Source organism: Liolophura sinensis, chromosome 6 (genome assembly GCF_032854445.1).
Source record: "Liolophura sinensis isolate JHLJ2023 chromosome 6, CUHK_Ljap_v2, whole genome shotgun sequence".
NCBI lineage: Eukaryota > Metazoa > Mollusca > Polyplacophora > Chitonida > Chitonidae > Liolophura > Liolophura sinensis.
This window is the reverse complement of record NC_088300.1, coordinates 56425079-56438284: the sequence shown is the minus strand read 5'-3', so window position 1 is coordinate 56438284 and position 13206 is coordinate 56425079. Positions and strand designations below refer to the sequence as shown.

Below are 13206 nucleotides of genomic sequence, written 5' to 3'. Positions count from 1 at the left end.
CATGTAAGATGACATAAAAGAACGCCGTCAACCATTTATTTGCTGAAAAGCCTCCAGGACAATGAAAACTGGGTAGTATGGAAAATTCGCTTTTCCTGAATTATTGGAACTCAAGTGAATAAGAATACTGTTGAGAAAAAAAAAACGAACAAACCTATCAAGCTTAAAACTGTCAATATTAATAGAGTTCGTTCGGCAACTTAGTGTGTGGAAAGGACTAAATTCATGATCCATTTAAGTCTGAAGTTTTTTTTATTACGGAGAAAGTGAGCCAACAAGTCCAAGCAATGCATGTGGTTTGGCGACACACTTCTTCATTTACGCACTAAGCACAAACATCCACACACATCATGGCATGCACGTGCTCCGCATCCCGATTATTCATGTCTCTTAACACGAAATTATACATTTATACACATAACCAGAAGTACATAATCAGTCAGAACTACACCACGTACCCTTGCTCTATACGATTGCCCATCTACCTACTACTGGTTTCTAACAGGCAACGATTAACGCTCTCACGTTCTTCAGGGTATTTCCATTTATACACAAACGCGTCACGACGAAGTTTCACAGAAAAAGTGAAAAGTATCATCTGAAACTCAAATAACCTGCACTGGTTCAATCACAGCTGCTAGACAACCCAACCACCTTTTCTCCGATACCCACGAGTCCTATTAGTTGCCAACTACCCTTCGTTTCAACGAGGACCGAAATGGCTGACCATGACTTTCAGATGAAAAATTAATTCCCATTGCTTAATAGTCTAACATTTCTGCAGTCTAACGCCGCAGAGGTCTTTCGGGTTGGGTGGAGTACAAACACGTGAGCTACCATGTACCGCAGTGACATACTTCTCTTTATTTATTCACTTTGGACATTAAGACATTCTCTTGGAATGCAAGCTTCTTTTTTTACCCCTACACCAGTGAACGATCTGAGTAATTATGGTGAACAGCCCTGGACCTACATACACAAATACTTCACAAGATAAGTGAAATGGTTTGAGGTAATATTACATTATACAAAAATATATTCAGTAAAATTCAATTATGAGAAATGGGATATTACTTTATCTTGAGTGAACTATAAATGATATAAAAATGTATTACATGTAAGTGTTTCTCATACTCTCATGAATATGTTTTAGAAAAAGTTTCTAAGTTAAAAAGCATGTATAAATGGAGAAAACAACAAAGCTTAAAGTACATGAGTGTTTTCCAGTTCTCTCTTGCGTATAAACAATGTATTAAGAACCCTTCCATCTATGTTGGTCTAACAGCAACCCTTGTCCCCAGTGGAACAGCAGGGAGCAGCTGGTACGATGCCTTTCTTCTTCAGGTCTGCCAAATACTGGAAGGGATCCTCTGTCTACAATACAAACGACATAACAAGTATTAAAATGGGTCCCTTATCTACAATACAAAGGATAAACCACATGTTAACAAGGTTACGCCATCTAAAATACAAATGATAAAACAAGGCCTGGAAGAGGTCCCCTATCTACAACACAAACAATAAACCAAATACTGGAAGGGACCCTATCTCTAAAACGAATATGATAAAACAAGCACAGGGACGGATCTTGTATGGACTACAAATAATGAAACAGGTATTGGAAGGGGTTCTCTGTCCATCATACACATGATAAAACAAGTTCTGGAAGACATCCTGGATCCTATGTCTAAAATGCACATGATAAAACAAACACTGAAAGGAATCCATTTTCTGCAATGAATGAGTGAGTGATTAGGGTTTAACGTCGTACTTAACAATTTTTCAGTCATATGACGACAAAGGAATCCTTAGATTGCATGTAATGTGTCTCCTTGTTGCAGGACAGATTTCAACCACTCTTTTATCTAGTGCTGCTTCACTGAGAAGCCACCCCGCCCGAGCCATTATACTGATACGGGTCAACCAGTCCTTGCACTATCCCCTTCATGTTGAACGCCAAGCGAAGAAATTACAACTTCCTCTTTTAAAGTCTTAGGTGTGACTCTACCGAGGATTGATCCTGGATCTACCGCTCCCAATGCGGATGCTCTACCAAATGTGCTAAGTACTGGGAGGAATCCTGTATCTACAATGCATATGATAAATCAACTACTGGGAGGGATCCTGGATGTACAATGCACAGGATAAATCAAGTACTTGGAGGGACCCTGAATCTACAATGCACATGATAAATCAAGTACTGGGAGGGATCCTTTATTGACAATGCACAGGATAAATCAAGTACTTGGAGGGACCCTGAATCTACAATGCACATGATAAATCAAGTACTGGGAGGGATCCTTTATTGACAATGCGCACGATAAATCAAGCACTGGGAGGGATCCTGTATCTACAATGCACAGGATAAATCAAGGGGTGGGAGGGATCCTTTATTGACAATGCATACAATAAATCAAATACTGGGAGGGATCCTGTATCTACAATGCACAGGATAAATCAAGTACTTGGAGGAATCATGTATCTACAATGCAAATGATAAATCAACTACTGGGAGGGATCCTGTATCTACAATGCACAGGATAAATCAAGAGGTGGGAGGGATCCTTTATTGACAATGCACACAATAAATCAAATACTGCGAGGGAATCTGTATTTACAATGCACATGATAAATCAACTACTGGGAGGGATCCCGTATCTACAATGCACATGATAAATCAAGTGCTTGGACGTATCCTTTATTGACAATGCACACGATAAATCAAGCACTGGGAGGGATCCTGTATCTACAATGCACAGGTTAAATCAAGAGGTGGGAGGGATCCTTTATTGACAATGCACACAATAAATCAAATACTGCGAGGGATTCTGTATTTACAATGCACAGGATAAATCAACTAGTGGGAGAGATCTTGTATCTACAATGCACAGGATAAATCACGTACTAAGAGGAATCCTGTATCTACAATGCACATGATAAAGTACTTGGAGGAATCCTGTATCTACAATGCACATGATAAAGTACTGGGAGGGATCCTGCGTCTACAATATACACTCTGTCAGATCTAGAGTTACTCACCAGGCTTGAAGATGGACAGCAGCTATCGGGTGCTGATCCATTGCAGGTTTTCTTTGACACTGGCTGAAAGTCAAACTCATCCTGGAAGCGGGAGAGCTGCAGAATGGTTGACAGCTCGGAATCTACCTGAACAACATCTCCTTTCTGTAGAATAATGAGTGTATAAGTTCAGACGGACAGCATTAAAGCTCACAGAAATGTACAGCTAAAACCTGCTTATCGTATTGTAGCTGTTTCATACAGTAATACACATTTCATTTTTAATGTATCCATGTTTGTCCCCAATATATAGATAAACGGTTGTCTAACCTGTCTAAAACATAATGTAGACTTTTAGTTAGATGTTACAAGATCAACTTATAACTTTAAACTAGAATAGGTATACTCGAGAATATTTCACTCATACAACGACGGCCAGCATTATGGTGGGAGGAAACCGGGCACAGCCCGGGGGAAACCCACGACCATCCGCAGGTTGCTGGCAGACCTTCCCACGTACGACCGGAGAGGAAGCCAGCATGAGCTGGACTTGAACTCACAGCGACCGCATTGGTGAGAGGCTCCTTGGTCATTACGCTGCGCTAGTGCGCTAACCGACTGAACCACGGAGGCCCCTACATCTTGTAAATTCTAACTGAAACATCTACAAAATGTAACTGAGATTTTTAGCAAAAAATCCAATCCTTGTTCACTAATCAAATCTCTCTCTACTACGAATAGCTGACATTACTGCCTTTCAGTAAATATCCACTGTTTAACTTACTAAATTGAAATGATTATAATATTTGTCTTAAAGTCATAAAACAACCCGCATTTTAAACTATCTGTTAAACTTCTTGAATGGTAATAAATGAACAGCAAGGCTCATTTTTAGTGAAATGTAACTATTTTGGATATTCTAAATAGCTAAAAGACAAATGAATTTGTGCTGATCGATTCTTTGCCAAAGGTCTGCGGCATAGCCTCTTTAAGCACCATTTATGACAGGTGCAGCTGTGGTAGGTAGTTTTACAATATCAATTTCCAATCAATAATCTAGAGATCGCCTACGCACACCCTTTGGAAACACCCAGTAATTCACCGACACAAGCATTTCATTGATTTCAAAAGGGGAGGTAACTGTGATGGTAGCTGATGATAAAAGAAAGTTACTCTCATAAGTAACACCAATATGGTGACACCAGTCACAAATCTTTCCAAATATAAACAACAACACAAAATATTGTTTGATGTGAATGACTTACTTTAAATGTAAATTTGTGATCAAAAATGATCTCTTTCTCGTAACCTGTTATTTCTCCATTGTAAATAACAAGTCTGCTGTCCTTGAACTGGTCCCTGGGAGGGAGTTTGAACAGCCGGTATGTGACAGACACAAACCTGGCATCACCTGGTAAAAACAAAATTCACAACATGTAAAAACATAATGAGCAACCAGTCTTAACAGTTCTAAAGACAGTTCATTCATAATGCATTTGCCTCAGCTAGATATTTTCTAATACATACGTGTATATATTTATTTATTAATTTATTTGACTATTATTTATTTGACTAGTGTTTTACGCCGTACTCAAGAATATTTCACTAATATGATGGCAGCCTGCATATTAGTGGAAGAAAAGCATATGGTGGAAGAAAAGCAGGCATAGCCCAGGGGAAACATACTTGACTTGTTTTACCCCATTTATTTGTATATATGCATGCACTATAAGACAACAATGTGTAATTCATGGTGCTGCTAACACAAACACCTCCAGCTGGTTCTATATACGAATTTGGTCAGTAAATCAAAATGTTGTTTCCCAATGTTTTCCCATTGCTAGTTGTCATGCTGCCTAACTGAAGCATCTGTTTTTGTACACCATGGTTGTTCATGTAAAACTCACAAATGCACATGAGTTCAGGTACATGAGACAGATTGTCCATTAAATAGTAATGAACTCATATTGAAGGCAACCCCTCTGACAGGGAGACAACAACAGACCTCTAGTTTCAGCCAGTCTTTCATGAACTGTATATTACTGTAAGGCAGAATTTTATTTTCTTAAAATTGGTTTCACTGGAGTCAGATAACACCTTACGAACTGAAGTAAATCTACACGTAGCACCAAATGACAGGCTTTGCTTTCCTCCTTCACCTTAAACACACACTGTCACTGATCAAATTCACAGTCTCCATCTGAAGAGTTTACATTGCTGTGGGGTTTATTTATTTTTTGGATCGTTGTTTTGTGCTTTACTGAAGATTATTTCACTTTCATATAGAACAGCAGCATTGTCCTGGGAGACCTGAACTGAATGAAGATGGAGAACATGCCCCAGTGTTACGAAGCATCATGCCCGCTCACTTTTCTGGTATACATGTAACGCCAGCTTTTATAAATGTTGAGGGGCTAATCAAAAAACCCTCATTATCATTTCAATGCATTTGGTATATCCATCCACAGTACTCTTAAGCTAATGTGTTACCAGCTAAGATATATACATACATGTAAATTGATCTTATTGGTGTTTTATGCTGTATGTCAGACTATTTACACAGGACTGCAATAAGGAATAGATTAAATAGAAAGGCACTTAATAATATTTTCAAATTCTGTTTTGAGTAACGTGTCTAGTCCTTCAACTTTCACCTTTTCGCATTATTCATGTCTTATTATTCATTTAAATGGGTGATTATCTTTAATTCAGCATGTTTCATAATTATTAGATAAAAACCACTTTCTGGAATGCTGCACAATGATGAACTTTTCATGTGAAAATCTCATATTATATATAGGTGTACATATATTTACGTTCAGTTACTATGTACTTGTGTATGTACATGCCAAATATATACTATCAAGTAAAATGGATGTCATTTAAAATGATAATGACAGTGAAATTGAAATTATTTTCAAATGCAAGAAGGTTGTGAATTTAGGCTAATACACAATGGTACTCGTTGTGAAAAATTAGTTTCTTACCTAAAATTTTCTTGAACTCCTCCTTCTCTATTGGTATCTCAGCTGCCGTAACAATGCGGGGTTTGCTGAAGCCAATCTCAGCAGCCAGACTGTTTAGGTCTTTCCACCACAAAGCACCAGAGATACATTCACCTGTTGATACAATATATATGATGTACAAGTAGCAATCAATATATCAGTCACACTGAACATGTACCTGTAGCAATCAACACGAGTAACAATCAACTTACATGTGTACAGGTAACAATTAAGATACACGTAAAAGTCATAATCAACACACTAGTAATTTATTTATTTATTATTTATTTGATTGGTTTTTTACGCCGTACTCAAGACTATTTCACTTATACGTCGGCGGCCAGCATTATGGTGGGTGGAAACCGGGTACAGCCCGGGGGAAACCCACGACCATCCGCAGGTTGCTGGCAGACCTTCCCACTTACAGCCGGAGAGGAAGCCAGCATGAGCTGGACTTGAACTCACTCAGTAAATACCACATCTTCAACTACAATACACATGAAGTACTCCATGTACAAAATGAAGTTCAGTCTTGGCTTTGTTATAGACAGACATCTATCTTCAGCCCAGGTTCAACTTAACTACATGTCAGTAGCATGATTGCAAGAAAAGTCAGATACCATCAAATCCATTCAGTTGTCATCACATTACAGTATGAAGGATTAGAAAGAACTTGGTGAGCTTAAAGTGACAATTACATGTATATGAGACTGGGTACCTTTTCGTCTGTAATTAACTTCTCAATTTGACATACTTTTTGCCTAAATACCAACGATCATTCAGAATAAAGGCAAAAAGTATGCACAAAAAAATCTGCACAAATCCAGCTGGTTACAAAACTTATCCTGCACAAAAGCTTTTATAAATTCTGGATAGCATTTAGAGCAGTTATTGCACAGGCGCTAAATGTATATGAGTAAAGACCTACTGCGATCACAGAATTCCTGCAATATGCAAAACTTGTCCACAGAACAAGCTAATTTTCAAAGTCTAAGGTCTCATACATGCAATGTAACCTGTGAGTTTCACTGTGAATTCTCCCCTGATCAGTTTCAAAATATGAACAAATGACTGAAAATCTGACCCAGGGGCAAATCAGATTCAAGGGAACCATTACCACGAAAAAGAAGAATGAACCTTTCGGCTTTACCCGACTTCCCTAAGGTATTTCGTAGTCCATGATATCCCAAGTTCAGGTTGAATATGAGGTTACACACACTGAACCTACACACAAAATTTCATAAATATCGAACAAAAACCAATAACCAATAACCAATGAGAACCATACAATTCACTAAATATGCAAAACTTATGTATGGATCGAGTTGGTTTTTGACCTTGATGGAGATCTTACAAAATGTGATCAGTGTGTTTCATGATTCTTCTCTAATTAGGTTATTAATATTGAAATATGAGCAAAACTGACCCACAAACCCACAGAAAAAACTATCGCTATATATACTCCTCTTTTTGTGAGGGCGGCATAATACTGAAACTAATAGACTCTTGACGTTCTATCCATTTAGCTTACATGACAATCAACACTTACCCCACAAAACCTCATGTTTCCGAGCACTTTCAGGAACTCTGCAGTCCGCATAAACATCACTGAAAAACAGCTCGCCACCAACCTTAGGAACACAAAAAAAATCTCCTGAGAACGTGGAATACCATTAACATGCTAATTCCGTGTAGATGTGGCAATCACAATCTGATTCAATGATTAAGTTTGTAATTCAAAGTTTCCAGTAAATTAACTGCCTAAAATATACATACATGTATATTACCAGGGTGATACAGCAGATAGCTTATCGCCACCACATTTTCAATGTTAAGCCATTATCATTGATTGAGATAGTTTCAGTAAAGTTTAGTTTTCAGTTCACATAGTAAAGTAATTGATCCATAGCTAAATTTTGCCTGCTGAACCTGGTACTTTCGTGGGCACATGCTAATTACATATTACCGCTGATATTACTTTAATATAAAGTTGTTATTATTATTATTTTTTATTTCTTGTTTTTATCTCATTTGATTTATTTTATTTATTTTATTTATAGTATTCTACTAATACTACTGCCTCTCTCACGTACGGCAGGAAAGGAGGCCATGAGCTGGATTTGAACTCACAGCAGTCGCATTGGTTAGAGGCTCCTGTGTCCATACAAAAGAATCTTGCACTTACTTAGCAATCTGACTGACCTTCAGTGTTTTGTAAGCTTCTCTCAATACTGCCTCCTTGTCTGGTGAGAGGTTGATCACACAGTTAGATCTATAGGATGCCAAAAGGTTGAAATAAAACAATGATGAAACATCCAAAACCTTACTTACAGTAACTGTTTTATTATGTCAAATTTAATCATATTTCACTCATATGACAGCACTGCAGTCACGTTTATGGGTAAAACCAGGCTGACCCCAGAGAAAACCGTATTTGGACCAATCAGGACTGACCTGATTGGCTTGTGAAGAGAACTAAGGCAATGTTATGTATATATAACCACCGACAAATCAGAACAGCCAAAGTGGTACAAGATTTTCTCAACACAAAACACCAGCTGTTATGACCCTCATCTGTCCATCAATCTGGTACACAAAGCACAAACACACAAGATGAGCAGAATCTGTAAAAGGACATTACTAGTATGAAATACACATATAATAATGACCACTACCTAAGAGTGTATTTTGGTATAGGTTAACATAAAAGTACTGATGACTAGCTATGAAGTCTGTGTTCGTTATTAGTAATTCGTGTGACTTCTGCTAAGCAGAGAGATGATGCTCTAGGATCCTTTGCACTATCACTGTTTTATTTAAACAAACCTATCGTTACAGGTATGTTAACCATGATTTGATGTGTTATACACAGAAGTAATGTCACTTTCAATACTAAGAATTAATAAAGTATTTTCTCGTTCAATGCTGTTATCGTAACAGTAGCCACAACCCGGTATGTCGTAATCATGTCACACAAGTCCATGAAGTACACAATATGTGTTTTCTCTATGGATATAATTTCATAACAGTTGAACATCTTTAATTTCTATTCAGCTAAATTATGATGAAATCCGCTAGACTATGGTTTTGTTGAAATTCGAGATACAAATAGGCCTATACAAGACTAATGTAACTCATACTAGTACCTTAAATGTGCGATTAAAACCTGTAACTTAGAGAAGTTGTCATGTCACATGCTTTGCAGACAGTCAATGTTTCTGTAGTATCACTGTAGTATTTGAATAAGCCTATCATCACAGGTTTACATTTCGCTGTTGGTTTTTATTCCATACCAAGACCACTCTCACACTTACATGATGATGTCATAGCTGTTTTCCTTTATTCCAGCCTCCCCCAGTTTCTCTATAAATCCTTTCACAAACTCCACATTAGGCTTTGAATAGCCAAACTTCTCTGTGTGGTAGTCAATATGTTTGCGGGCTATATCCAGCTGTAAACACATAAATTTTCTTTATGCCAATTGCCAAATTCAATCATACAAATGACAAGAAATCAAATGCACCACATGAGGCAACTAAATTTTCCTCACCTGCACTAAATGCAGAATATTGATTTGTTACAGAATGATCTTTGCTAATAAAAGCATATCTTCAAAATGATCTTTATTTTCAGTATGACTTTTAATATCTTCTCTTTACCAGCGTTTACTGTCACAAACCTTTGGTAAATTCTACAAAGGCTTATATTTTGATAGAAAAACTTCTACTTGTGATAAATTCATCTTGACATTACCTATGTGAGTCAGTTATTTGGCGTTTATCATCAAACAAAAATACTGTTACCTGTTCATCTGTCATGTCAATGCCTGTGACAAATCCTTTCTCTCCTACTAGCTTGCTGACCACATAACAGTCCTGACCACTACCACTACCCAGGTCCAGTACCCTCATCCCATTCAGCTTCTCCGGCACAACCAACCCACAGCCGTAATACCTGCAGTGATAACAAGCTCACATTAACTAAGGTAACCACGCAAGGTAAACATGTAATGTTAATGTCATACCATAATGCTGCTCCCAAAAACATGATTCAAAGATATGATTAACTAAACTGTGGATATCGTTTAGACATCATATAATTAGATTCATGAATTTAATACTATTGGGATTTTGTTCTTTATTTTTTTTGTTTATTTATTAATTTGATTGGTGTTTTACGCCATACTCAAGAACATTTCACTTATACGACGATGATGGTAATCCCACGATCGTCTGCTGGTTGCTGGAAGACCTTCCCACATACTGCCAGAGCGTAAGTCAGCATGAGCTGGGCTTGAACTCGCAGGGACTGCATTGTTGACATCTTCCTGGGTCATTGCTCTATGCTGGCGTGTTAACCCCATTGGCCACGCAGGACCCCGTTTTGTTCTTCAGGATGTCTTAATAAATCTCTCACTACAGTCTTTACATGTATATTTAGCAATCACCCGTATGTTCAGAACCACACTTATTATTTTGTTCACTGTACCTAGTGAATCCCACAATCCAGTCATTTTTGGAATCTAATTGAACACAATATCAACTGATTATTATAGGAAATTACAGGGGTGGCGACAGGTTTTGTTGTCCATAAAGGTATAGCTTACTGAGTTGTGATTTTTATTTTGTTCATACTTTTAATTTACCTTTTGATCTTTCATTATCATTATTATTTTTTTTTACATCAACAAAATAACATTTACATTGTTTGTTGACAGCATTTTGTGGGAGGTAAGGGAGATTCTACCGTTCCCCTCACCTGGCCATGACTTCTTCATGAATGAGACTGAACACCTCGCGCACAAACTTGGGCATCCTGTACTCGCTGAGAACAGTACAGGCCTTCAGTTCCAGGTCCTCCGTCTTCTGTAACCTCTTCCCATAGTAATCTTTCACGGAGTCCCTTACTGCATCACCCTCTTCAGTAGACATTGTGGCTCTTTGTCAAGCAGAGATAACAAAACAATGAAGAATCGAATTTCAAGAAAAACAAGATTGAATCTAGCTGGTCGCTTTGCTGCCAAAAATGTCTGGTGTAGTCTCCTTTATTCCCTGAATGGTGTGATGTATGTTATGTGGTGTATGTTACGTGAACATATCTTCAAGGGCCTGCTAGATACACTAATGGTATGCTGATGTACAGAGACCTACAAAGTGAAAGCTAACATTATTGAACAAGTACCAGTAACTTAAGTTACCTGTTTAAACACAGATCTTCCCAGGCTTGCCAGCTATTACTATTGGGACTAACTTAATCCCAGCTTTTACTCAGTAGCTCTCTGTTCATCATCTTATCAGTAGGAAAAATACATACATCACTGTATCCATATGTAAACTCCTTTATCGCTGATTGGAGACGAAGGCGGGATATAGTCCTATAGTATACAGGACGATAAAATTGTAAGCCTGATTTAGATAATAAACACCACTGGACAAGTCATAATGAAAAATGAATTTTTCTCTACAGAAAACGCCACTATGTACATCTACACTTGGCCTACAGTAGTTCAGGTGTTATGGCTTCTATGGATGGAAAACCCGTTCTACGGATGGCTTATATTTACTGATACGCGGAGATCGATGCGATCCTCACCTAAGGAACTAGACCTTACCCAATATTAAAAGTTCACAGCCGACTCCTTGGTTAGGCTTTATCCACGAACTTTATTATATTATCTTTAGATTAACACACAAAGACTTTCTCTTGTCTTTGTTCGTGTTTGTTTATCTAAACTGTTCCTTACTACTGTGCCATCATAACAAAGAAATTCCCAAAAGTTGGCACGCTTTTGGACTGTAGTCCGTGGAACTTACTCGGATCCCAGATTTCGAAACCAACAGAAATGGCCTCCTTGGCTTAAGGTACAATAAACAAAGACAGACTCTCTTTTTTAGTTACTTTCAGGCATAAACGTTGTTCGAAAGCAAAACTGTGCAACTGGGCTTCATAAATAACACAGTAGCGACGTTCACTCAATTTGTAGCTTACCTTTTCTTTTCCACTGTTTTTGTGCACTTTGTGACACGAGAGTGATCTCCCCTTTCAGAAATCGTAGCATCATCCTGTGTACTGATCCAGCTGGCGTGGCCTATTCGACCTGACCTTAGCATGGACGAAATCATCAACTACTATCATATCTTCTGACCTGCAGATCAGTTTTACTGGAGCAGCTAATGTGTTTCAGGACTTGAAGTCAGGCAATACATAAGCCTACATGTAAGCTTCGTGTAAGCCCCCTATATGGAGCACTTTTTAAGGGTCGGCTCTATCCCGATGTGGTATACAAAACTTGTCAGAAAATGTGAATATCTGTAATTGACTTATCTTTGTCCCACTTTTACATAGCACAACAATTAACCGTCAAAATAATCCTCAGAACATTTAGAGTATACAAACCATATCAAGACTATACACCAAGTAAATCCTTTCTAATTACAGTGTAATGTGTGGACATTACCGTATAAGGCAATTGTAGGCCTACGGACAAGAACGTGCACAACTTTTAAGTTCTAAACCAAAGGACGAATACTATGAGACAAAACAACCCTCGTGCAGCTCTCTAGGGCACCCTACTCACATTTTTGTGCCACTTTGTCTTTGATCGTAATAAGATTAATCTTAATTACTGGTGGTTTTATATATTGTGTATATTCACTGCTTGATGAGGATTGTTTTGAGCCTTTTGTTGCTGGGCTATGTTTAGTACAAACCAGCATATGGTGGTATCAAATTTGCCGATATCTGACATCAGGACACTCTTATGGTAGACATGCTGTAGCCTACCGGCTAGGGCGTAGGACTACCGGTATTTTGTCAGGAGTTAATCAAAACAACACCCTACATTTCTATGCCATTTCCTTCGTCTATAGTTCAGGCAGTCATCTTGGAAAAATTCTTAAAACCCTAAATGTGGGCAGATAATTTATGGGTTTATGTGATTTAGGTTATCTGACTTTACATCCGTTCATCACGATAAATATTGCCTGCCGGGAGTTTTGCATATGGACGTATACTTGAACGTTTACATGGAGAGGCGTGTGCGGGGAAGACGACAAGACCATTGCTTTTATAGTTAGTGACGATTTCTGCCACGTACATGCAAAAGAATTTGTTGGATACCCTTGATGGAACCATCCACCCATTTATATCGCTTCCTGGTAATTATTTTCACCAAGGAAACAAA

General features: G+C 38.0%; 1 protein-coding gene across 1 annotated transcript; it reads right to left on the bottom strand.

Annotated features, from left to right (window-relative positions):
- Positions 1-243: 243 nt before the first annotated feature.
- LOC135467780 (arsenite methyltransferase-like) lies at positions 244-12072 on the bottom strand. Its single transcript, XM_064745626.1, has 10 exons — positions 12012-12072; positions 10782-10961; positions 9827-9977; positions 9338-9474; positions 8226-8295; positions 7573-7654; positions 6006-6137; positions 4284-4429; positions 3040-3183; positions 244-1374 (listed from the first exon to the last, which is right to left on the bottom strand). The coding sequence occupies exons 2-10, from the start codon at positions 10952-10954 to the stop codon at positions 1279-1281; spliced, it is 1131 nt and encodes a 376-aa protein (XP_064601696.1). The 5' UTR covers positions 10955-10961; positions 12012-12072; the 3' UTR covers positions 244-1278.
- Between the last annotated feature and the right edge of the window lie 1134 nt (positions 12073-13206).

What these genes read in the sequence shown, in the direction of transcription:
- LOC135467780 (XM_064745626.1), bottom strand. Translation starts at nt 10,954, where the DNA reads ATGTCTACTGAAGAGGGTGATGCAGTAAGGGACTCCGTGAAAGATTAC. An exon ending in ATCACAAATTTACATTTAAA is followed by an intron (nt 3,184 to 4,283) that starts GTAAGTCATTCA and finishes ATTATTCTACAG; the next exon opens with AAAGGAGATGTTGTTCAGGT. An exon ending in GCTGTCCATCTTCAAGCCTG is followed by an intron (nt 1,375 to 3,039) that starts GTGAGTAACTCT and finishes TTTGTATTGTAG; the next exon opens with ACAGAGGATCCCTTCCAGTA.